The sequence below is a fragment of the Lonchura striata genome, chromosome 17 (genome assembly GCF_046129695.1).
Source record: "Lonchura striata isolate bLonStr1 chromosome 17, bLonStr1.mat, whole genome shotgun sequence".
Taxonomy (NCBI): Eukaryota; Metazoa; Chordata; class Aves; order Passeriformes; family Estrildidae; genus Lonchura; species Lonchura striata.
In genome coordinates, this window is record NC_134619.1 from 13,355,772 (window position 1) to 13,380,003 (window position 24,232).

The following is a 24,232-nucleotide window of genomic DNA, read 5'->3' on the forward strand; positions in this document are numbered from 1 at the left end:
AACCACCAGAGTTAAACCATTCTCCAACAAGCAGGACAATGTGGAAAATATGAGTGGGTCACAGGGTCACAGGGTAGGGCATGGCTCCCACTGCTCCTCAGAGTGGTGCCAGGCAGTAGCAGTGGCACATTTCACAGAGACCAAGTTTGCACAAGCAGTCCTCTCCCAGATGATGCTCACCCCTCCACAGCTTTGCTACTCTTCACCTACTCTACATTAATCTCATTTACAACTCTGGTTCTTGTTCTTAGTGTCCACTTTCTGCTTCCCACATTTGCTGAGGCACAGGCAGGGAGACAGGACAGTGGTTAATTCTGACTGCCAAGTCAGGAGCAGCAGTTCTGACCTAGGGCTTGGTGGGGCAGAGATACAACTGAAAACATCACCTTGTGCAAGGTGAGGACAGGAGGCACAAATCTGGGAAGTGGCAACTGCACTTAAACACTGGATAGCACAGGAAATGCAGAGACCATCGAGGATGCCTATGCTCTCAGCACTGCAGCACTTTGAAGATACAGGAGAAAACAGTTCCAACACCTAAAGGTGGTGTGAGCACAGCAACCAAGGTGACAAAGGAAAACATTTAACCACCTAAAATAGAGAGTGGGCATTGAAGAGTACCAGATGACTCCCCATAACTCCGAAACATCACAAAAATACCAGTCTAATGCAAGACTTCCCAAGTTTGACCCTGAGAGGCAAAACATGCTCCCACTCTCTCATGGTGCGAAACAGAAGAGAAGGAAGACAGTTGAGTGCTGATCTTCTACTCACAGAGAGTAACCCGGGATCCAGCTGAAATCATTAATGCTTCCTAGGGGCTCATGTCTCTTCATTTTAAGATACCTGGAAAAATTGAAGAGTAAATCCTTTGGAATCCCTAAGTGATGTCCAAATGCTGTATATGAGATAGGAGATGAGGCTGGATGACAAAGTGGCTCCTTCCAGAAGAAATTCATATGGATATGTTAATTTAAATACAGTAAGTGCCTCTAAGCTGATGGTCTGAGACCACTTTCCAAAAACCAACAGCATAAACAAAGAACTGTCCATAAGTGAAATACCTTCAATCATTCCCTCTGGAAAACCTTGAAAATAGGAAAATATGGGCTTTAAAATGTTTGGTTAAACCCCCTCTGTTCTACTGCCCTTGAAGCAGAGCTGTGTATAGGAATCACTCACCTGCCAATCTCTGCTGCTGGAACACTTGCAGAGGGAAGATTTTGCTACTGGGAATGTATTTTCTTTCCTTCTGGCTGGAGAGATGTCTTATATAAGATACTGGCAATGGCAGCTTTCCAGGTCACCTTTCTTCACCTCTTGAGAGCAACAGGGGTCTTATTAGAATCCCAGAATGGTTTGGGCTGGAAGGAACTTTGAAGTTCATCTCATCCCACCCCCTGCCATGGGAATGAACACTTTCCACTGTCCCAGGCTGCTCCAAGTCCCATCCAACCTGGCCTTGGACACTTCCAGAGATCCAGGGGCAGCCACAGCTTCTCTGGGCACCCTGTGCCAGTGCCCTCCCACCCCCTCCCACCCCCACAGGGAAGTACTTCCTCCTGATATCCAATCTAATACTGTAGGATCCTGTCTCTGGGTAACTAATGACTGGGAAGCAAAGTCTTCCCTGGTCCTGTGTAGCCTCCAATGGATTTTGCCTCTCTAACAAATTACCCTTTTAATTCAGAGACAGTGTCTGCCTTGTTTTTTCACCAGGCCCCACACACCCAAGCACACCCCACTGCTGGCTCAGCCCTGACAGTGGGTGGGTGAAGGCATTTCATGGCCCAGCCAGAGCTGTGATTACAGGCCTTTATCCTCTTCCTAATAAAAGGTGCAAGGGCAGATGTCAATGACTCTAATCTGGCACCATTGCCTGTGGAGCCTCCTGCCCATAAACACAGGGGAGGGTTCAGTTTGACCCCATGCTGTCCACATTCAGAGCACAAAGGTTCTCTCCCCTCCAGGCCAGCCAGCCCAAGAATTCCAGCAGCTCTCCAGCCTCCCCGCAGCCACGCACGGTCCCTGGGCTGGATGGTGGTGTGCTCCCAGCCCTGTGCTCCCATGGCATGGAGAACATGAGCTCAGGCTTAAATTACACAGCAGGAAAGGGGTTAAAGTTTAAATAACTGTTTTGTATATGAATTAATGTATGTAGCTTTGAGCCAAAATATCTACCATTAATTTTTCCACCTATTTCAGGAGCAGTAAGACACACAAAGTAAAGTTTATTTTGGTACTTGGTATACTTCACTCTCATTAAAAATAAATTAATCAGCAAATTCCTACACAGCTCAGCCTTCTTTTATGTAAATACAAGCCAGCTGTAATGAATTACAAGGTGTTATTATCTCACACACACTGTATAATACTTCACACATAAGAGGTTTCTCTGCTTAGCTCAGCTTTCAACAAAAGCATCTTAAATAAACTGCGAGCAAGTTGTTTGGGCTGTAATGTTTTCACAGAGAAGGGATACACCTCACACAGCGAGAGGGGCTCTTTACATGCCTCATTTTATAAGAAGTTAAACTGAGGAAGCTCATTCTGGAAAAAAAAAACCAAAATAACTTTTTTATACACAGAAGGCTCCCTGAAAGATAAAAAAAAACTCCCAAAAGCCAGTGTTTGGGAACCTCTATGCTGCATCCCACTGTTTTTTACATGAGGAAGGGATGGCAAATATTCCCCAACACACACACTTACAAAGAAAGCAACTTGAGAAGGAAGAATAGTCACAACCAGGCACAGTTTCACTTTCACCAGACTAAGGAGTCACAAATTAAGGATTAAATGCACAAATTAAGGATTAAATTCACAAATTAAGGATGATCACCTTCTACTTTTCCTTAATACTTTTATTAGGAATAAGTCCTGATTTTATAGGGCTTATTCTTATCACAAGCACAGGCATAGAAAACAAACACACAGCAATTTAACCCACACTGACATTTATTGTTGACTCAGATTTTGGACAGGAGAGAAATGAAAACTCTTTTTGCCACTGACCTGGAAACAGCATGGTGAACCATCCATCCACACAGAGCACCTCTGCTGATCTCATTAGTGCAGCTCCTGCTCCCCTAATTACTGTGTTGGCACCACTTGCCTGCACAACCATAGAAAGTTTTCACTGGTGTTGAAGGATCTTGCTAAAATGCCCTGGACTGCTGCTTTGGGGGACGAGGATGGCAGTCCTGTCCCAGGGACACAGCAGTGATGTTCTTTTCATAAAGGAATTCCTAGAGCACAATTCTACAAAGAATGTGGAAGTATCAGCAAGGCAGACTGAACATCAAGCTCTGGGGCAGCCTTTAGTGCCAGCCCAGCCACAACTGGGGCTTTAATCTCCCTAAGAAAACCGAAGTCACAGAGGATTGCTGGGGACTGTGCATTATTCTTTGCAAACTCTTGTCCTTGTGCAACAAAGCAGAGAGTTCCTAAAAGGGATTTTCACAGAAAACCCTTCAGAATGTGTTCAAGCAATTCTTAACTCCACTAAAGCAAAGATGGACTATTCCATCTTGGCATCAGGCATTTAAAATATATACTTAATATCTAAATATGCAAAGCTTAGATTCACATTTACAACCATTCAGGGAGCAGAGCACACCACTGTGTCTCTGTGTAGCAGCTCTTTGAACAAGGCAAGGGACAGAAATGTCTTTCTGAGAGAACTCTACGTCATGGTGAATACCTGGTTTCCTAAAGGCAGAAGGCAGCTCTGTCCATTTGTCAGCAAGGGTCCATAAAAAGGACAGAGGTTCTTAAAACAATGAGCATTTATTTGCAGGTGAAGATTTGGGAGTATGGCTGTACAGGAGGCTACCGAGGCACCATGGATGGGAGAGCTAATGAAATGTTTTCCTTCCAACAGCAAACTGTTCTTCCCAACCACACAGCCTCAGCCCAGCCCCACTGCAGGCATGCTTCCCAAGCTGTTCTGGCACGTGGATCTCAGAGTCCTTCGTCGTTGTAAACGGGGGACAGGGGCTTGAGGATGCTGCGGGCGTTGCTCTCCACCAGCGGCCGCCAGCTCACCTCGCCTGTGAGCAGCAGGTCCTCCCCACTCAGCGCGTCCAGGTGCTGCACCTGCAAGCACAGCAAGTCACTGCCAGTGCCCCATCGCCCAGGCAGCTCCCTCAGCAGCTACACAAACACCCGTCCTTCCAAAAACCAAGCACAACTGGGAGATTTCAGCCTACGCTGCCATTTGTGTGAGGTGGACCTGAAAAGGTTGCTTCCAACTGCAAAGTGTCATGGGAAGGCCAGGATAAGGATCTGCAGATCCTCTGGAGTCACCTGCAACACTTATACCTCCTCTGAAGGTTTGGCAACAGGGCAAAGAGGAGCCACAAAGCTGCCGTGAGTCACTTCATCCTCCTGGTGGTTACTGCAGGGAACACTGCCCGGACCAGAACCCCACGGAGAGCTCCCATCCTGCACACAAGCGAGGCTTCAGCTACAGAAAAATGGCCTGATCAGCAGGGAACACCTGGGATTTATCACATAAAAGCACATGAGCTGGAAGAGGTGAACATGCAATGAACGCTCATCCTCACAACAGAAGAAGTCCCTGAATGGTTTGTGTTGGAAGGGACCTTAAAGTCCATCCAGTCACACCCCCTGCCATGGACAGGGACACTTTCCACTATCCCAGGTTGCTCCAAACCCTGTCCAGCTTGGTCTTGAACACTTCCAGGGATCAGACATCCACAACCTCTCTGGGCGAGATAGTTGGGATCTAATGTAATTTTAAGGTGTAACGTAAGCAAAATTAAAAAAAAAAAACCCTCTCATCATAGAGCAGAGGGTCAACTTGCTGTCACTGGTAACCTTAGATATAGAAAATGGGAAAAAAAAAAACAAGTCGTTCAAGGATGAGTCAAAGACAAACCCAACACCATTAGCTCAGGAAGTCTGGGAGACCTGACCAGGGACACAAGACATGTTGTCCTGTCAGTAGGATCTCCTCTGGTACCCACTAATAGCCTGTGTTAAAGACAGGATGCACAAGAAACTGTGGGGACAACCTGGTACAAAATGTTACTAGAAACAAAGAATAATTGGACAAGGAGTTTCTCAACAGGAGAATGAATGCACTCATGGCCACAGAGAGTCACACTGGAAAGCCACCTAAGCACAATGTCCTGTTCCTGACAGTCGCCACCAGCAGCCTCCCCAGGCAGCACACAGTGCTCTTTTCCTTGCTCATTTTCCCTCCCTCTCAAAATCTGTTCATTCACAGATTTTGAATCTGAAGTGGCTGTGGATTTAATAGCCCTGGGCAAACTTTTCTGCCATAAATCTTGCCAGTGGCTTTGGAACCCACGTGCAATTGTAGCATCCCAATCAACTATGGCAATGTTCTGGCCCCACATTCCTGTCTTCCTGAATGCCCTTCCTTGCTCACCTTTCACACATGCCTTCAGGACTTCCCAGAGATGTCTCCCATTTTTTCTCCCATTCTTTTTTGGGCAAGGGACTCTACTTATTGCTAATAAAGGAGCAGTTTCACTGTCACCCTTAGTGCTCCTCTCTGAGCCTTCTTCAGTTAACATTTTATCTGTCCTGGTGGTCAGCACCCAGACACATTATTCCAGTTTGCAATGGCACCAGACATGTAAAATGGCACCACAGAAATATTTTATCCTCTATTTCTTCCCTAGTAGTTCTGAGGATTTGTTTTACATTTTTTTAAACACTATGGAGTGCTGAGCTGACATTTTTATAACAGAACTGTAATCTCAAGGCCTCATTCCTGTGTGGTAACAATTCAGAGCTCATTGGTACCTGTGTAAAGCTGGGACTGTTTTCCTCAAGTGCACTTGTCTGCACAGAACCTGTGCTCATTCCTCCCCAGTGTGCCATATTTTCCTGGCTGATCACTCTTTCCTATTCAACTGCTGATTGCTTCAGACCTACCCTTTGTTTAAATACCCAGAAGTGCAACAAATTCCCCATCTGGCAAGAAATTATCCTGAATTATACTTTTTATATCTGTTTGTCCCCAGCAAACTTTCCTACAGCTTCACCATTGAACATCAGCAATCTCAGCATTTAATTAAGCCAGTCCCTCCCAAGAACTCTCTGGCATTCCCAAAGTCTCCTCAGCCCCTTAGGAAGCTCAGCCCATTATTTCCCATTTTCTCAGACACACACTTAAATACTGTCTCTCCATACCTCTATCTGATCCTGAATATGGTATTGGAAACATTACAGAGAATGATGCTGTGAAAGTTCTGGTCCTCAATTCCCTGTCCAACACTCTTCACTTTTACTCCATAACCTCTCTCACCCCTTTTCTTTGGTGCCCACATAGACTTTATTCCACCAACATTTCATAGAGATCTGGTTCACAAACCTCCTTGGGGCTGAGAGGACAAACACTATTCAGTGTTGTCTCCTCCAGGTAATAACTGAAAGAATCAGAAATAATTCTGGGAAACAAATCTGTTTTATTTCCTCAAAGGTCACCAAGAGACTTTCAAGTTCTACATGCTATTTAGCTACGAGGAGAACCCCAGCTCTCTAACATGGATAACAATTCTACAACAAGTTGCAGCCTATTTCTGGCACATTTTGTCAAGCCACCACTCCATAGCACAATTCCAGAACCAGGTGAGCAGGATTGCTTTCAATATTCTATTAATTTCTCTGCAGCCATTTGTCATCAAACTGCAGTAATGATCTGATCTCTCTGGTGACCAGGGACAGGACCCAGGGAATGGCTGGAGCTGTGTCAGGGGAGGAGGCTCAGACTGGGGATCAGAGCAAGGCTCTTCCCCAGAAGTGCTGGCACTGCCCAGGCTCCCCAGGGGATGGGCACAGCCCTGAGGCTCCCAGAGCTCCAGGAGCATTGGGACAGCGCTGCCAGGGGTGCCCAGGGTGGGGCTGTTGGGGTGTCTGTGCAGGGAGAGGGGCTGGGCTGGATGACCCTTGAGACTCCCATCCAGCTCAGGACATTCCTAGACTCTATAATAAATACCATCCAAGTTTAATATTTTTCCTTTTTTCTCCTTAATGATCACTGAATATTAAAATCAGATTTATTTATGAGAAGTGAGCTGCACAAGCAAGCAATAGAAGCAAGCACACCCCATCCTGAAGCAGAGGCTGAGGAGAGCAGGGCTGTACCTGTTTGCGCACGTACTCCACAAGCAGCTCCAGGTGCCGAGGGTCATCACAGTTCCTGTTAAAAAGGTTTCTCCAAAGAGCTGATGCCAGAACACGATCATCACACAAGATTCCCTAAAGGGAAGGACAGAGAGGGATTAAAAACTGCATGTGAAGAAGGTCTGAACACAAGACACCCCCATCTGTGTACTTGGCCCCTGGCCACAGCACCTGTCCCAGAGCCTACAGCTGCCGTGGGCTCTGCACATGGAAAGGCAGCAACATCACTCTTTCCCAGAATGGAAAAACAGCCCTGGCCTTAAATTAATTTACAGAGCAGCCTGTAACCAATTTTCTGGCAAGTTAATTTGGAAAAAATCTGGGTCAGGGTATTCCTAACGTCAGAGTTGATAACTGCATTTCTATGTTATGAAATCTTTACCATAAAAATGGTGATCTTACAGAGAAGGCAGCACCACCTCATGGGAACATGTGAAGCCTCTGACACTTTAAAAAGAAAAAATAAAGGATATTTAATCCAATGTTGCAGAAGTCTGGAGTTTGCTATTTTTCTTTGGTTTTTTTACTTTTCATTCTAAATGAGAGAGAAATGCTGCTCATCAAGAACTATCTAGATTTTTCCAGTTAAATCAAATATTAGCTCTGGTTTATACAAGAACCACATCCATTAATCTTTTTTGTCCAAATTCTCTTGAACTTTTATTATCTTTTTAGATTATGTGGTGTTGTCAGCACAGGCTCATAATTCCGGTCTTCTGCTAACACATTTACCAAAGGCAAAAGACTTTAAAATATTCAGTTAAAATTTTTTAAAAGTCAACATTTGTCTTTAATGAAAACAAACATTTTGTTTCGAAAAAGACTGTCAATAAAGCAAAAGCACACACATCCTGGATAAACTTAAAACTAGATTAAACCTTGCATGTGTAACACTGTCCACAACTCTATAAGGTTATATTTACAATACAATAATAATGCAGATAACTGTGTAAAAAATAATATCACAATGTGAGTAAGAGCATCTGAAGACTAACAGTCACAGGAGCAAAAAAAACAATGTAATTGTATTTTCCTCTTGAAGGTCCTGCAGACACTTGTGCAGAGTGGTGCTTTGGCCTCCCTGTCTTATTAAGTACTGCCTGTAAATATTCTCGCATAGATTCCCTATAAATACTCTATAAATCCTCTTTTTGCTTTCAAAGTACAGCTGAGTAAAGCAGGATTCAGAGGGAGGAAATGACTTAGTGGTGGCCAGTAAGGTATGGTGAAGCAGCAGAAAGAACACCCTACCTTCCACACCCCATGGCTTGAATCCATATGCTCTGCGCAGTTTTCTTCTAAGAACTTTCATTCAAGGCTGCTTCCTTAATGTAATATTTCTCCAAAGAAATGGGCAGTAAATGTTTTACCCATCTGGACTATTCTGTGTTCAGAAATTAGATGGTCTATTTGTTGTACATTCCCTGAAAACAGCCTTCTTACCTCATCGTATCCAAACAGAGCTGCATAGAAATTTTCTACCATCCTTTTCAAGTCTTCTTTTAGAACAGTAGAATTAATCTGAAAAACAAACCAGAAAACCATCAGTACAGGCTCTAAGGAAGAGGTGAGAAGAAGTGCCCCAGTCCTGACTGAGATTTGGCTGCAAGCAGGAGTCAGTCACTCTGTACCCCCTGTGACACAGCTCCATTAATTCTGACACAGCTGAGGTTGGTGTTACTCAACACACAACTGGCAGGAACATCCCAGCCAACAGCTCTGCCACCAGCTGCAGGAGTGGAGACAAAATACTGCTGGGGGAGTGTGAAGCAAGGCTGCCCTTGCAGTGGCAGCATAGCCCAAGAGCATGGAGACCCCTCTGTAGCTTAACTATTGAGCAGCTCTCCAGACCTTCATTCATCCATAGAAACTCAAAAGTTTTTTAATGTTTTTTTGTCCCCAAAGCACAGACTGCAGGTATGGATGTGCTACTACAGTGGAAGTACTGGAACGCTAAAAGAAACACCACTCTGCCACTGCTCCTCCTGTCTTGTCCAGACTGACTCTCAGCCAGCAAGAACACAAATTCTGCCTCTCCAGCATCTCTAGCAGCTCAGACTCCTAAGTTTTTGACTATGATTTAACTTATTTCTGAGTCTGTGATGACACAGCAACTTCCCCCATGCTCTAAGTGTGACTCAGTCAAAGTTCCACATTGACCTTTAACTAAATTTAGTAATTGCTTAAGTATTTGCTGGGTTGGCCTAAGCCACCCATTGGTGTGAGAACTGACCCCATGTGAGCTTAAAATGGGACTGGACCAACTGCTGGATGCAGAGGGATGGCTGAAATGCCTCCTGTGCATCTCCCTCACCCACACTGTCTGCTCCTCTTGCCTCTACTCCTTACCTCTGCCAACAAAGTGATGCAGCTCCTCTCCCAAGGGCCCAGCTACACTTTGGTAAAGCTTTTTTCTTTGTTCTGACTCCCATGAGGGATCCAAGAGACACAAAGCATTTCTTTTCTACAGCTCTCATATTCTCCAGAAGTACAAAAGAAAAGGCCAATAAGCCCTGCACACTAGCAGAACACTCAGGTGTGACACTGCACTTTGCAAAGACAGGATTTGCACACACGAGACACCAGCCTATAAAACTCACCACACTGGGAACCCCTTGTCCTGAATTCTCTCTCAGTATCCTTATGAGTATTCACCTTGGCAATTACACAGCAGCTTTTCTATCAAAATATACATTAGTTTCTGTCAAGTGAACAAATTTCCAGTTCTCATATATATACTCTTCCCTTAAACCACTGTCTTTTTTCATCTGTTGATTTTTATAGCAATGCACATAGTGCAAAGACAAGGAAAATTCCTTTTATGTCAGTTACTCATATTTTTCCATTAATATAAACTATTAAAATTCATGCAGATATTTTATAGGCTATCAAGATTTGGAGACTGGTTATTACTGAATGTTTAAAAAAAGAACTAAACATACGAAATCAGAGGGTTAAATGATGACTGCAACTTCTGTAATGACTTAATTAAATTTTTATTGAGTACATAAACTATGATGTCATTTCTACCCAACCATGCTCAAACCTTCTATGCATGTCAGAGATCGTGGTTTTTCTCAATAGAACATACTTCTAAATAAGCTGCACTTCTACAGCTCTAATAAGGGGGAGCAGGTCTCATGTAACACACTCAATAAATTATCCTTCCATTTTAAACAAACAAATTCCATGAGTTATTATATATTTGCCACGCACTTTTTATGACATAATAAAAATGTTACCTCAAGGATTACTTAACACATACTACAAATGTTACAGCAGGCAACTGCAAGGGGCAAAGAAAACAAACAGTCCCATTACAGAGACAAGTCCTGGACTATACATCCCTGGGGAAACAGCTTTCCCTACTAAAACCAAAGAGCAGCAGCTTTAAGTTAGCGAGAAACACATTGATGAAGGAGATAAGCAAGTTAAACGAAAACGGCAATAAATACGTCTTAAAAGACAGTTTCAGATATAAAATCTGAGTTTGGGGATGGAGCTGTATCTTATGCAATGAAATGATATTTAAGGAAATATTGCCATTTCTGAAGAATACAACTGGCATCAGTAAAGTACAAACACTGAAGGAAAAAATCTTTCTTTATATATCAAGAAAAATTAGCAAATCCAAAGCAGTGTTTGCTGGATGCGCTTCCTCTTTCAAAGCTTGTACAAGTTCTTACCACTGGCAAGTTTCAGGATCTGGTTGGTCATGATTCTGCTGACTCTTCCACAGTTCGTTATTAAGAAGAAAAACTGCTGGAGAATTCCAAGTGAGTAATTGCTAATAACAAGGGAAAAATCAGTAACATCTGGAGCTCTTCTTGGGACTTTGCCCCTTTGCCTTCCTTGGAGCAGCTCAGTGCAGGGCTGTCACTGGACAGATTTATGTGCTCAGTGACACAGGACTGTGTTAGTTCAAAACCCAAGGAACCCATTTTTGGTACACATCTCACCTTTACAAGACCTCTGAAACAAGGAAACGTACAGCTAACATTACTCCCTGCAACAGGTCACAACTGTTCTCTGAAAGGCTCCATGAGCCTTTCTGTGGGAGCCTTTCTGTTCTGCCTGTGGGACAACTGCAGCAAGCAGCTGCTGGATTTTCCATGTCACAGTGAAGAAACCCGCTTCAGCCTCAGGGAGTTCATGTGCATCATCCAACAGCCACGTGCTGAGGGTGACTTTGCAGCAAAGTCTCACAGAAGGTTTTGTATTCTAAGATTTCTAGGGAAGTAAGAGCACAGTGCTCTCCTGTACTGCTGGACACATAGCAAAAGACCTAACACGTGGACATGGTATTTAAAGTGAATGCTGCTCTAGAATTAGTCCATATCAGTGTCCTGTGAAGGACCAAGAGCTTTCTCTGGAAAGGAATCTCCTCCTCCCCACTTGCTTTGGCTCACAGTGCAGAGTAGGATCAGTGTGCACAGACTGGAAGGTGACAAATGACAGGACAAGAGGAACTGCCTCAAGTTGTGCCAGGAGAGCTTTAGACTGGACATGAGGGAAAAGAAACAACAGAAAATACTTTTAAAACCTTGGCACAGGCTGCCCAGGGCAGTGGTGGAGTCACTATCCCTGGTTCAAAATACGTGTGGATGTGGCAGATGTGGACACGTTTAATAGTGAACATGGAGGTGGTGTTACACCGACTGATGGTGACCGGTTATCTGAATGGTGTTTCTCAATCTTTAACAATTCCATGGGCTCTGATGTGCTCTGCCTGCTCAGAGCCATCAGCCCAGGGGCCGAGGTGCAGCCCATCCCCTCAGAGCAGGACAGGGGATCCCTGGCAGTGTCACTGCACACCTGTGTCCTGCCAGCACTGCCCCAGCTGGGATGGCCATGGGCTGCACTGCAACAGGAGTTTCTTTCTGCTTCAGCTTTTGCCAGCATGTGTTGCACCCCTAAGCTACTTTAACATATTAATCCTTCCATAGACTATAAAGCCAGAAGGGGCACTTCTAACTGCCTTGTACAAGCACTAGTCATTGAATTCCAGGCAGCAATTCCTCTCTTTAGGCTGTAAGTTATGCTTGAACTAGACCTTTTTATGAAGATATTTCAGCCAGAAGAAATGATTAGATCATAGAACCTGACCCTCTGCATATCACAGACCATTACATTTCACCGAGTTCCCCCTGTACTAAGCTCACTAAGTTGTGTTTGGCTGAAGCATATCACCCTCACAGTTGAACATGTGTATCTCATTTCATATTTGAATTTTCTGGCTTGGGTTTCCACCCCCTCATTCTCATTATACCAATCTTGCTAGAATAAATACCCTCTTCTATACAATGTGTTTGCTCCTGTACCTGTACACGACGGATGTGCCAGCAGAGTCATCTTTTCAAACCAGCACTGGGCTCTTCCGGTGCACTGTCACACCACACCAGCAGCACACTCCTGGAGTGGTCAAAGTTGCAACAGCAAAGCAGTGGTTTATGTTGATACAGTAAAAATGAATCCATCCCTAGTGCAAAACAAGTTCCACAGGTCTGAGTACACTCATCTTGTCACAGCTGAGTCCGCTCTGGGGACTTCTGCAGCCCCACTGCCATAAACATCAGCCTCTCTCACTGACACTTCTGACTGCTGGAGCAGGAATATCAGCAGAAGTTCCTGAAGGAGATACAGGACCAAACTTTTATGGTAAAAAATGCCACTCCACAAATATTTAGGCTTTTTTATGCCCCTTCTGTCAAGTGGCAATAGGACAGAATTACTTGTAATACGGTTTATGTTATTTGTAAATAATATATAAGCACTTACAGTTATATATGGGCTTTTTTAGTGTTTGCTCAAAATACTGTGTTAAAAGACACATGACATTAAATGGGCAAACACAGCCCTTTTATACTACTGCTTGCAGGACAGTAATTTTGACATGATTGAGACTGTAGCTAGAATCAAAAAGATTAAATTAATAAAAAAGATTAGGAAGATTCCTGTAGCAAGAGGCCCTAACAGCCAGATCCTTCAGGCACATACTTGTGAAATGACAGAGATATTGAAGAAATTATTTTTCCAATCTTCAATTTTTGAACCTTTTATTAACTGCTACTTTGTCTGCACAGCAGATCACGGCTTGCAATTAGCCACAGCTTGAGTCCTCTATGTTTTAAATATTAACTCTTCTGATAAATTCTCTATTTTTTAAAATTAAAGTAATTTTGTAATACACCTCCATAATCATTAACTTCAGAGACCAATCTTTAAAGCCTTCTTCAATATTCAGTGATAACCTACTCCAATATTCTTTTAACCTAGACAAAAGGTAAATGTTGGGTTGCAGCAGAGCCAGCTCCTGCCAAAATCTTCAATCCATAAAAAACAACATGTTAATGGAAAATGTTGTGTGTGCTCTACCTTCACAACAATTGTGTAATCATCATTAAGGCTCCTCAGAGCAAGTTTATTCCAAGAAAGACACAGAAAAGCAAGTTATACAACATTACCTACATCTTTCAGCAAAAGCAGATGCTCACCCCTACCTTTCTGCTACCCAGAAAATGAGGGTATCCTATCTTTCAGTTTTTTAATTTGGAAGCTCTGCCATAGTAACAGCTACAGATGCGGGGGAGATCACAGTACAATCTGAACTGTATTCAATGGCTTATTCCAAATTCCTGCTTCCCTGCAGAACGTGGCTGGCAGAGCTCACTGACAGCCTCTCAAGAGAAGGATCAGGGAAAAGAAGTCAAATTGTTAAGCTCTGTCAAGTTGTGCTGATTCTCTGTAAGGTGAGCAGTTGTCAAGGGGCTTTCTGTAATGCCTCTGAAAAAACTAGCTGCTAAAAGCCAAAGGCTAACCAATGTGCTTCTGAACAGACCAGAATCAGGAACTCAGCCTGATAAACTGATAAAGGAAATTTCAGAACCAAGTTTGAAAGAAGCACTTGGAAAACAGAGTAGTAAAGGTAGATAAATCATTAAGCTAAATATGCGCCGTGAGCACTCACAGAGCTCCTGTGAAGCTCCAGCTCCTCACTGAGACAAACCTCAGGAACTGTCAGAAAATGTCACACACCAGGAACACTGACCAGACCAAGGGGTCACCTACCAGGGTATCCTGCCTTCCAACAGCAGCCAGAATCCCTGAGAAAAGGTCAAACCCTAGAAAGGTGCTTCAGCAAGAAGCACCCTGGTCCACTACCCCTGAGGATATCCATCTCCTCCTGTGGATCCCCCCTGAATGCCTCCCGCTGGTTTCAGCTGCTGGCCCAGTCCTTCCACAGGATCAGGCAGTGAATACTCATTGCTCTATCATCTTCTCACAACACTCAGGATTTTGAGAGCCAGAGAATGATCCCAGACTGGACTGGGTTGGAAGAAGGGACCTTCAAGCCCATCCATTTCCACCCCCTGCCATGGACAGGGACACCTTCCACCAGACAAGGCTGCTTCAAGCCCTGTCCATCCTGGCCTTGGACACTCCTAGTCCATCATATTCCAGGTGATATGACCCACCCATAGAAAAAGGCTTCTGATAACTTAATAAAAGTCAAGAACAAGAAAATTCCAGGGATCATAAAGTACTAAATGAACATAACATAAACTAAATGAAACAGCTAATATTACCAGGGCTGCAGAGACAGGAAAGGTGGCATCCATTCTGAAAAGTCTTTCAGTAGAAACAGATAAGTACAAATTAGTAGAAAATACAGTAAATGGAAATAAAAATCACAGACAATTATGACCAGTGATATTCAATGCTGATAAAGGTACTTGTAGTAGGGTGTTTAAAAAAAATCCATAAAAACTATTGAACAACATGCACACATTTGGCAGCTACAGTTTTGAAATGGATCTTTAAGAGAAAAAAATTAAGTTGAACAATTCAATAGTGAAGAAAAAGAGAAAATATTTTAGGAATTATTATGAAAGAAATAGAAACCAAAAGAGGAACCCTATTCTGCATAAATCCATAATGTATTGCATATAAAATGGTGTGCATAATTGGTACCTTTTGATCACTGAACAAACGCAAAAGTAGTAGAAAACACACAGAAAAGACCACGATGACACATATGAGCAAAGACTCAGAAAACTTTTCAGGATGAAGTAAGGAAGAAGAGATGACGGGGAGGCAAAATTATGACTGGTATCAAGCACATAAACAAGGAATTATTGTCCACTGGTTCTCATTAAAAAAGATGTAGAAACAAATCTAATGAAATGACCAAATAATATTTTAAAATATAGGTGCTTTCTCATGCAATACATTTAAGTGGCACAGGGCATTAAAGAGCAAAAATTATGGAAGAGGTAACAAAGGGCTGCACATTCCTGGAGGATTCCTGTCAGTGATCCTGAACTGGCAGTCCCTGTGCAGCTCTCGGGTTACTCCTCAGTGATTGCCAGGAGAATGGCAGGAGGAGAACTGACCCACCAGAAGGAACTGATCCACAGTTCTATTTCTTATCCTTTATCCCAAATCTCTCTGGACATTGGCAGCCACAGCACACACTGGATCTTCATCTGACAGGAGCAGGAGCTCTCAGCATGTTCAGCTTCATGCATTTTTTGCTGACCTTTGCAGATATTGGCTGGTATCCCTCCTCTCTGGGTCTCTGTTCTTTCCTGCCCTGACTTCCAGCAGGACAGGCACAGCTCATGAGATGATCCTGGACACCTTGCTGATTTGGCAGGAATTTCACCTGAAAAGTGCTAGTGCTATTAAAAACCTGCTCCCTTACCATAGCCTTTAATACCCTCATGGGAAGAGGCCATATTTTATGTAGTAATATGAGCAAGAATGATCCTGCTCATATGAAATGGGTCAGCCTCTCCTAGGGGAAAAATAGTTAAGAACATAAAAAAACCTTTTTTTTTTTTTTCTCCAGACTTTGGGACCAGAACAAGCTTCTCTTGGAGGGGAACAGCAAGGCACCCATCTCCTCTCCAAAAAAGACTGTCAAAAAAAAAAGTTTATTTCATTTCAATTGGACTGACAATTGCTAGAGTCCATACAATTAGTCAGCAATTAACTAGTTTAATCCTTACTGCTACAACCTTTAACCAGTGACAGAGGCCAGGATAAATGCATATACTCACAATTACTATCACCTTTTCAAATTCATTTCTGTATGCCTGGCAGACTGGCTGATTTGTGTTTGCTCCATCAGCCTCCCCACTCTCTCCTTGAAGGGCCCTGCTCATACATGACCTGTTTGACATTCTCCCACCAGTTCCACATTTGGGTAGAATTCTAATTTGAAGTCACATTGCTTTCACCTTCTACCAATATTCTGCACCTTCTGGTTTCAATCATAAGCTGAGAAAAACCTGATTTCCCCAAGCATTCCTCCTCCCCAGGGCTTCAAACACACGCAGGCCACAGAACAGTTAACAGTTAAATATTTTCTTGCCAATATTTTAAGAGTGCAGAAGGTTCCAAATTGCTGGTAAAATAAACAATGCCAGACTGTGAAAACTCCTGCCTGCCATATACTCTGATGTTAACAAGAGTTTCTTTATTACTGTAACCTTTCAGAAGAGAACAAAAATTATTTCTCTACCCTAGTTCTGCCCTCAAGTAAAAGGCAAAGGAGGAAAGCGAACCATGAAAAGGCTGCACGGTAAGATATTGTGAGTTTTCCATCTTACTTCTGCATTTCATTCAGATTCGATGCTGCCGTGAATAAATAAACTTCCAGAAGACCCTAAAGACATGGGCAAGGATTTTTTCCTTACACAGTTTCCTGAATAACATGGATTAAACTTATATATGGGTTATCTTTCCTCCAGCAAGGACATAATAAAACAGGAAATACAAATGGGTAAATTTAGGATGCTCTCAAGGAGACACATTATTTTTAAGCTCTTGGTACCTGGCTTTGTCCTCTGGGGCTTTAGCCCTGGATTTCTACCAATTACAGAGGCTCTGACACTTCCCCACTTTTAAAAAATGAAGTCTTCAAACAGCACCTCCAAACAGAATTGCTGGTATTCACCACCAGTGAGACAAGTAACTCCAAAGCTCAGGGGACATCCCCTAAAACCCCTGCTCACCCACAGGCCTGCTTTCCGTTCCCTGCCAGATCCCTCTGGATGCCCAAGCCCTGTGAAAACCCATTCAGACCAGGGTTGCTCATTTCACACTGAGCAAGACTGTAGTGACCCCATCTCCCATCCATGACATCCCAGCCATAAAATTGTTTCTTTTATGTGCACTTGCTCTCCTGGCCTCAAAGCCTCCTGACTAACTTGAAAATCAACATGATGAACATTTTGCTACCAACTAAGAGAGATCTCCAAGATTAGATATCTGGGTATTTTAAGCTTTGGCATTATTTCCTGACCTTTGAAAACAATAAAAACATTCAAGCTCTTACAGAAGTGTAATCGGAATTAATTTATAGAGATAAAGCAAGTGCTGTGTAAGACCAGAAAGAGAAGAGGAAAACTGAGGACAGAAAAAGGAACAGAATACACTGAGATTCCCAGATCAGAATGGAAAACAGAAAAGGACCTCAATTTCCCTAGATGTGTACAGAAGTATCCTATGCTGTTGCTTTACTAGGGTTGTAAAAGAAATCAGAGGAGTCAGCAATTGTGGAAGCAGGCACTGGGATAACTGCAGGGATTGCACTTGCACTTCCTGATCATTATCTTTTCTTCTCTTGTGGGAGCAGTTAGCAAAGGCAGTCAAAACCAAAAAGAAGTTTCAAAGAGCTGCCAGTTCTGTAAATGAATAAAATGGGCTAGAGAAATCAGAAAATGGAAGCAAAAAATAAACAAAGCTCTAGCAATAAAATACAAGACTCACTCCTGAAGTGGAAGCAGAATGTGTCAGTGACTTTCTATCTGCAGAGAAAAGCACAAGCAACAAACAATGTGATTAAAATGTTTGGGAACAACAGAGAAGCTCTCAATGGTTTGCTTGGTTTGATTTAGAACAGCCTCTGGTCTTGGTATTATTTCTGTTTTTATGAAGGAGCTTGAAAGTACATCCTGGGGGAAGAACCTTTCCCTATATAATGAACATAGAGTAATATAATATTGAAAAATACATAATACTGAAAAAAAGGTATCTCTAGAAAAGGTGCCACAAGGCAGCTTCCAGTGTAATTCCTGCAGGCACTCAAGCAAGGCACAGAACAGGTCAATGACACCACCTTACAGTAACAGGATCCAACATATCTGGGAAATTTAGAATTATTGTTTTTGTGCCAGAATTGATTTTTTTATGCCAGAAAACTGGGGCAGGCCAGCTGAAGAGAACCCAAGCATTTATTGTATCTTGATTTCAATACCAGGTATCCTCAGCATGCCCAAACATTTCACCCAGGTGTGTTGATTCCACCTATACTGTTTCTAGAATAACTATATCACAAACAACTTGAGAGACACATATTTCAAAGCTCCATGTGCTGCTAAAGCTACATTTGCATCATTACAGTTTGTTCCAGACATCATTACAGCTGAGATAATTCAAGGTAACATTCCATGCACGTGCGCTGTCCTACATATTTAAGTTATTAAGATTTCCAGAATCAAATTTACTGAATTTCCTCTGGAAAAGTACCTACTATTATTCATCTATGAAATAACAAAGTACTGGAAACTAAGTGTGAACTTTCAAGCTCTCTGAGAAAAGATCAAGAGTTGATAAACTTTTTTTTTGTGATGTTTTTGAAACAATAACTTCAGGTAAAACTAATCATACAATGTCTGGTATCCTATTAAAAAAACCCACAAAAACTATACAGAACACTTTTGTACCTCACTACTTTGGTAAAGGTTTAGTTTCTTTGTTGTTTTTAAAGGGAACACTAGAAACTGGCAAAATTTTATATATTCCAAGTGGTCATCAAAAATCATAACATTTTTCTCCTTAAAATGTCCTAGTGAAGTGTTTCAAAATATACATAGATAATTTAAAACTCAAACTTCTCTTCTTTAGTTTTATAGATTTTTAAAAGCCTTTTTCAGCTGTACTGAACACTATCCTCTGTCTCATATCCCAGTCCATTTCCTCAAACAAAATCAGTACCTTCTCTGCAATGTTTTGCTTCAGTACATTCCCTTCATCCCAACTCTCCATTCCAGCCCCAAAATACTGCACCCACTTTCCTCCTGCCCCTTTCTCTCTCAAAAATGTAGTTTCACTCCTGTGCATCCAAAAGTGACTCCATGACTTCCCATTAGATTTTAGAGGCATGCCTGGAGAGGATCCCTGAACATCCCAGGACAGCAGCTCCCCACTTCAATTCATGCAAAGATCAAGTTCTGTTTTAAAGCTGCATCCATTTTATACCCTGTCCTCTCATCCTCTAAAGCCATTCTACAACTTGCTGTTCTCACCCTGACCATGCCTTCTTTAATCACAAGGCTCAAACTTTTTGCTCTCCACAGTAAGAAGAACCTAAACAGAATCAAACTGAGTTCAGAAAATTCTGTAGGTCCTGTAAGGAAAATAAGCATTTTTAATCAACTGAAATTTTCTAATTGTGAAAAGAGTATCAAGACAGAAAATGGTTCAAGTTCCCAGAGCCAATTTCAGCTCTCAGTTACATGTACTGATTCTGATGCTGTTACTTCAGATGTACAAGAGTGTAATTGAGAGCAAATTATGGGTCACTGGTATAAACAGCTCTAGCTAAAAGTGTAACAAAGGCTGTATTGTGCTACACAGAGCAGAGCCAATAAACGAATTCAAAAGACACCTAGATGTGTTCCTGGAAAAAAAAAAGGGGGTCGAAGTCTTAAGTGGCCTGGTGGGAAAACAGGAAAGTGAGATTATGACAAATTAAAACAAATTTGGCACACTGGGCTGGACAGCCCCACCTAGTCCTCTCTCTTTTAGAAAATGTATTTATTATAAAATTAATTGGCAGCTCTTAGAACATTTATTAATTATAAAATAAATTGTCATTTTGCACTGATAACAATTTTAATTCATTTCAGCATCAGAATACCACCACAACAAACACAACCAAGGCAGATAAAGTGATTTTACAACCAGTTACAAGTACTGGAATAAAGCCTGGTGGATCTTCCTGAGACACAACAGGATTTGCACCCAAAAGTATTAGTGTGGGGTGCTTGGAAGAGGGAGAAGGGGCGTGGAGGGTTTTTTTTGGGTTGGGATTTTTTGAGTGGTTGAAAGTCTGTTATTTATTTATTTATTTAACCCTTATATCTCCTGTCCTGTTATCAGCTGAAATCCTGTTCCAGGGAATACCTACATGTCCTTCCCATCAACTCTGCAGTTTCATATAAGGGTACTAAAACATATTTAAACTTTTATAACGACTTTTAAATCCACACAGTTACTAAAGCACAATACAGAGATCAACCAGGTTAATTCTGAGGTGGTTCCAGAACTCCCTTAGGGAGAAAACAGCAGCAATGTCTAGTCCTGAGAGAATTCTGTTTCCAAACTGATGAGGCAGAGGCCAGCTTGCACAGTATAAATCTATTCCCTGCAAGCCACAAGGTGGAGATCTCTGGCAAAGCAGGATCCAAAGGAAGTCTTTTACCCAGCCTAATGTTACTATTAACACTTGGAGCCATTGCATCAAGCCAATTTTTCTGTTTGTTTTTAAAGTTTGATAGAAATGTCACTAGTGGAAAAATTAAGTAAAGAGCACTGGTTAGCCACAGAACTGGACACACCTGGCTGCAAACCCACCAAAAGAGACTGACTTCATTAGTACTAGGGACAGCAGAGTAAAATTTATATCTGAAATATGCCTGCACCAGTAGAATTTGCTGAGGCCACAGACTCTCCGTGTGTTTTTACAGCTGTGTCAAGTTTGGGTTTCTGACTCTTGCCGACATTCAGGAGTGCTGAAGGAGCTCAGGCTAACAGGTCCCAAAACTTTGTAGCAGAAATTTAGATCTCAGCAGTTTTAACAACCAGGTTTTGAAATAATACAATCTCAATTTGAAGCTGGAGCTGATGTAAATTTGCAGTTAAAATGCTTTACATTCTGCCCCTTTCAGCTCCAATGAACCAGTTCAGAGCAGAAGGCACATTTCAATAAACCATCAGTATCACCTCAGGAAATATAGTGTCCATTTTCTGCATCAAGTGCTGGCATTGTTGCTAGATTGGAAGCAAGCTAAAGAACTGCAACTTTGTATGTCAGCAAGTTAAACTAATTGCAAACAGGCAGCAATTCCATCCAGGTGCTCTGTCAGTTGTACCACAATACAGGATTCAGAGTTAAATCTTGACCTTCGATACACTGCATGGGAGAAAAGGCAAAGAATGGAACTTCCTAACCTCCTAGGATCTATGCAGACAATAATTTAGCTCTCTGAATGTAGTCAGTAAAGTTTCTTTTCACTTCCCTTATTTCTGAGAAAGACTCAGATTCTGAAATTTAAAAGCATCGACACAGGAACTTTAATGTCATCTTCTTTTTATCTACTATTCTTGATGCATTTGACCACCTTCTTTTGGAGGCAGAATACACTGACTGCAGGACTACATTACTTGAAAATACATTGTTGCTACACATATCCTTCCATCAGGTTACAAACCCTCTGTCATTACCTCAGCTTCAGTTTAAAAAAATCATGAGGGATACAGAGGTCAAGATGAATAAAAAGAATGTAGCACTTGGGAAACTGCCCTTTGGTAACTCAAAACTCCTTGCAATTGCAAAAGGTGAGAAGTGAGAAAGACTTCAGTCAGGATACAGCTCTGTGAAGGGAAGGAAGGTGAGTAGAGAAAAGTTAACAAGCACAGAAAAAACAGAGCCCATGCAGGGGCATGTGTGAAGCCAGAATTACTGGCAATGATGAATGAAAATGAAGCAGTGATAAGGAGCAAAGGAACTGGTCGCATCTTCAAACATCAGGGCATAGATAATTTTTATCTAACATAAAATAAATATTGTAGAAGAGACCAAGAAGTTTGTTAATCTCAGCAAAATTCTAGAAATTTTGGGTTGAAGGTACCTCAAAGCTCATCCCATTCCACCCCCTGCCATGGCAGGGACACCTTCCACTATTTCAGGTTGCTCCAAGTCCCATCCAACCTAGCCTTGGACACTTCCAGGGATCCAGGGGTAGCCACAACTTCTCTGGGCACCTGTGCTAGGGCCTTCCCATCCTGACAGGGAAGAATTCCTTCCACATGTCTAACCTAAATTCCCTCCCTTTCAATGCAAAGCCATCTGTCCCAGATTGAAAGGCAAGGTGTATTCCACTTGCCATCTGTATGGCAGTTGTCTTCTGTTAAGTGGACAGTTTTCCTCATCTCTTTCACAACCAATTCTCCCTCCGGGGAGACATTTGCTGATAATGGGATATTGAATGTCACTGCATGACTGATAAGAGCTATAACATCCCATTGTGAGATGGTCCACCCAGAGGGAGGAGCCAAGCATTCCTAACTGGATATAATCTGGGTTTTTGGGACACCAGACTCAGGCTTTTTAGCTAGATTTCCAGGAGGACTGCAACCATTCCAATTTGAACGACTAACAACACCCTGACTAAAAAGGGTGTCAGGTTGTATTCCGACTCTGTCAGTGGCTTTTCTTTTGTATTATTGCATGTATTTTGTATGTTTTTTCACTTTTCCTAATAAAGAGTATTTCTGACTTGGAGTCTCTCACTGGTTTTGTTTTCAAACCAGAACACCAGCCCCCCTTGTCCTGCCACTGCAGATCCTGAGGAAGGGTCCCCCTCTGGCTTCCCTGTAGCCCCTTCAGATTCTGGACAGGTGCTAGGAGGTCTCCACACAACCTTCTCCAGCCTCAACAGCCCCAACCTCCTCAGCCGGTCTCCATAGTGGACTGACTACGAATAATGACTGAAAGACCCGGAATAAATAAAATATTAAAAAACCAAACCAAACCAAACCACTGCAGATAATGAAAGCCCTCACTAAGACTACAGTGAAGAGAATAGTCCTGATTTCCAAATTCACCCCCCAGGAGAGTCCACTCTGCTTTCTCATCCCCCTCAATGCCTGCTCGGGTGTTCACTTCTCACCCAAGGAGGCTCATTAAACCAAGGGGCCCCTGTGCAGCTCAGCTGTACTAAATACACACACAGGTATAACTGCCTTGCAGATTAATCCCTGAAATGTGCATGTTCTTCCTCTGAGCATCTGCTATGGCCATGTAAAGGCTGTGTTAGCACCAGACCACAGTCTGGTTTATTACAGGAATCACAGCAGTGCAAGCTAAGCACACTGGATATTCCACTGCAGGATCATTCCTACAAAGACTGCACAATTTAAATTCAAGGATAAACTGACCAGATGCCTAACCTGACAAGGCAGTGAATGAATGGCATTCCAGCAACTTCAGAGCTCCTTGCAGTTGCATCACACAGCAACCATGCTACTGCAAAATGCATGTATAAACACCTCAGAGTATAGACTGGATGAAAAGTTAAAGACACTGATGGGTTTTTTTATACTTCAAGGAATTTCATGGGAAATTGAATAGTTTAGCTCGCATAAATGGAAACCCTGTGCATCCCTTTAAAAATAACTGACTGCAAACACTATATTTTTCCCCTAAGGTTTACTGTAAAACTCTCAATACAGGCCTAACATGCAGCATTTTTCACTTTAGAGCCCTGCATTGCTTGGAAGGGCAGCAAAAGGCCAACTCTGCTCATCATTTCTGTCTGCTGCTTCCAACCCTGCGCAGAAAACTACAAGGCAGCACTTTGTTCATATAAGACAAAATTAGGGTCAAAAGAAACAGACAAATAATTTTCTGTTCAAAAGGTCATTTTCTCCATGGAATCAGACAGATACTTTCCGGTGCTTTGGAAGGTGACATGTTTGGCCGGGGTTTGTTTTGGGGTTGGGGGTGGGTAGGGTTTTGCTTTTCAAGAAGAAGAACCTTACATTTACACCCAGAGTAAAGATCTGAGCTGATCTGAGCTCCTAGAGAAAGCAGAATCAACCAGAGGTATGATATGGATAGCCCTGGATAAAGACAAAAATGCAGAAGCTCTTTCTTTCAGTCTTTTTCTTCAGTACATCTGATTTATCAGGCTCACACTGCCCTACTACAAAGAGGAGATTCCCACACTAGAATTTATCTAAGCACATTAATATAGCAAAA

At 42.4% G+C, this 24,232-nt stretch overlaps 1 protein-coding gene across 3 annotated transcripts in view; it reads right to left on the reverse strand.

Moving 5' to 3' along the window:
• Nucleotides 1-2,199: 2,199 nt before the first annotated feature.
• The window catches only part of UQCC1 (ubiquinol-cytochrome c reductase complex assembly factor 1), a 47,553-nt gene continuing 25,520 nt past the window's right edge, over nucleotides 2,200-24,232 (reverse strand). For all 3 annotated transcript variants that reach the window (XM_021546287.3, XM_031506508.2, XM_077787034.1), the window contains 3 exons: nucleotides 8,623-8,700; nucleotides 7,141-7,254; nucleotides 2,200-4,095 (listed from right to left, as the gene is read on the reverse strand). In XM_021546287.3, coding sequence (XP_021401962.1) covers nucleotides 3,961-4,095; nucleotides 7,141-7,254; nucleotides 8,623-8,700 — 327 coding nt within the window. In that variant the 3' untranslated portion in view covers nucleotides 2,200-3,960. The remainder of the gene's footprint in view (nucleotides 4,096-7,140; nucleotides 7,255-8,622; nucleotides 8,701-24,232) is intronic.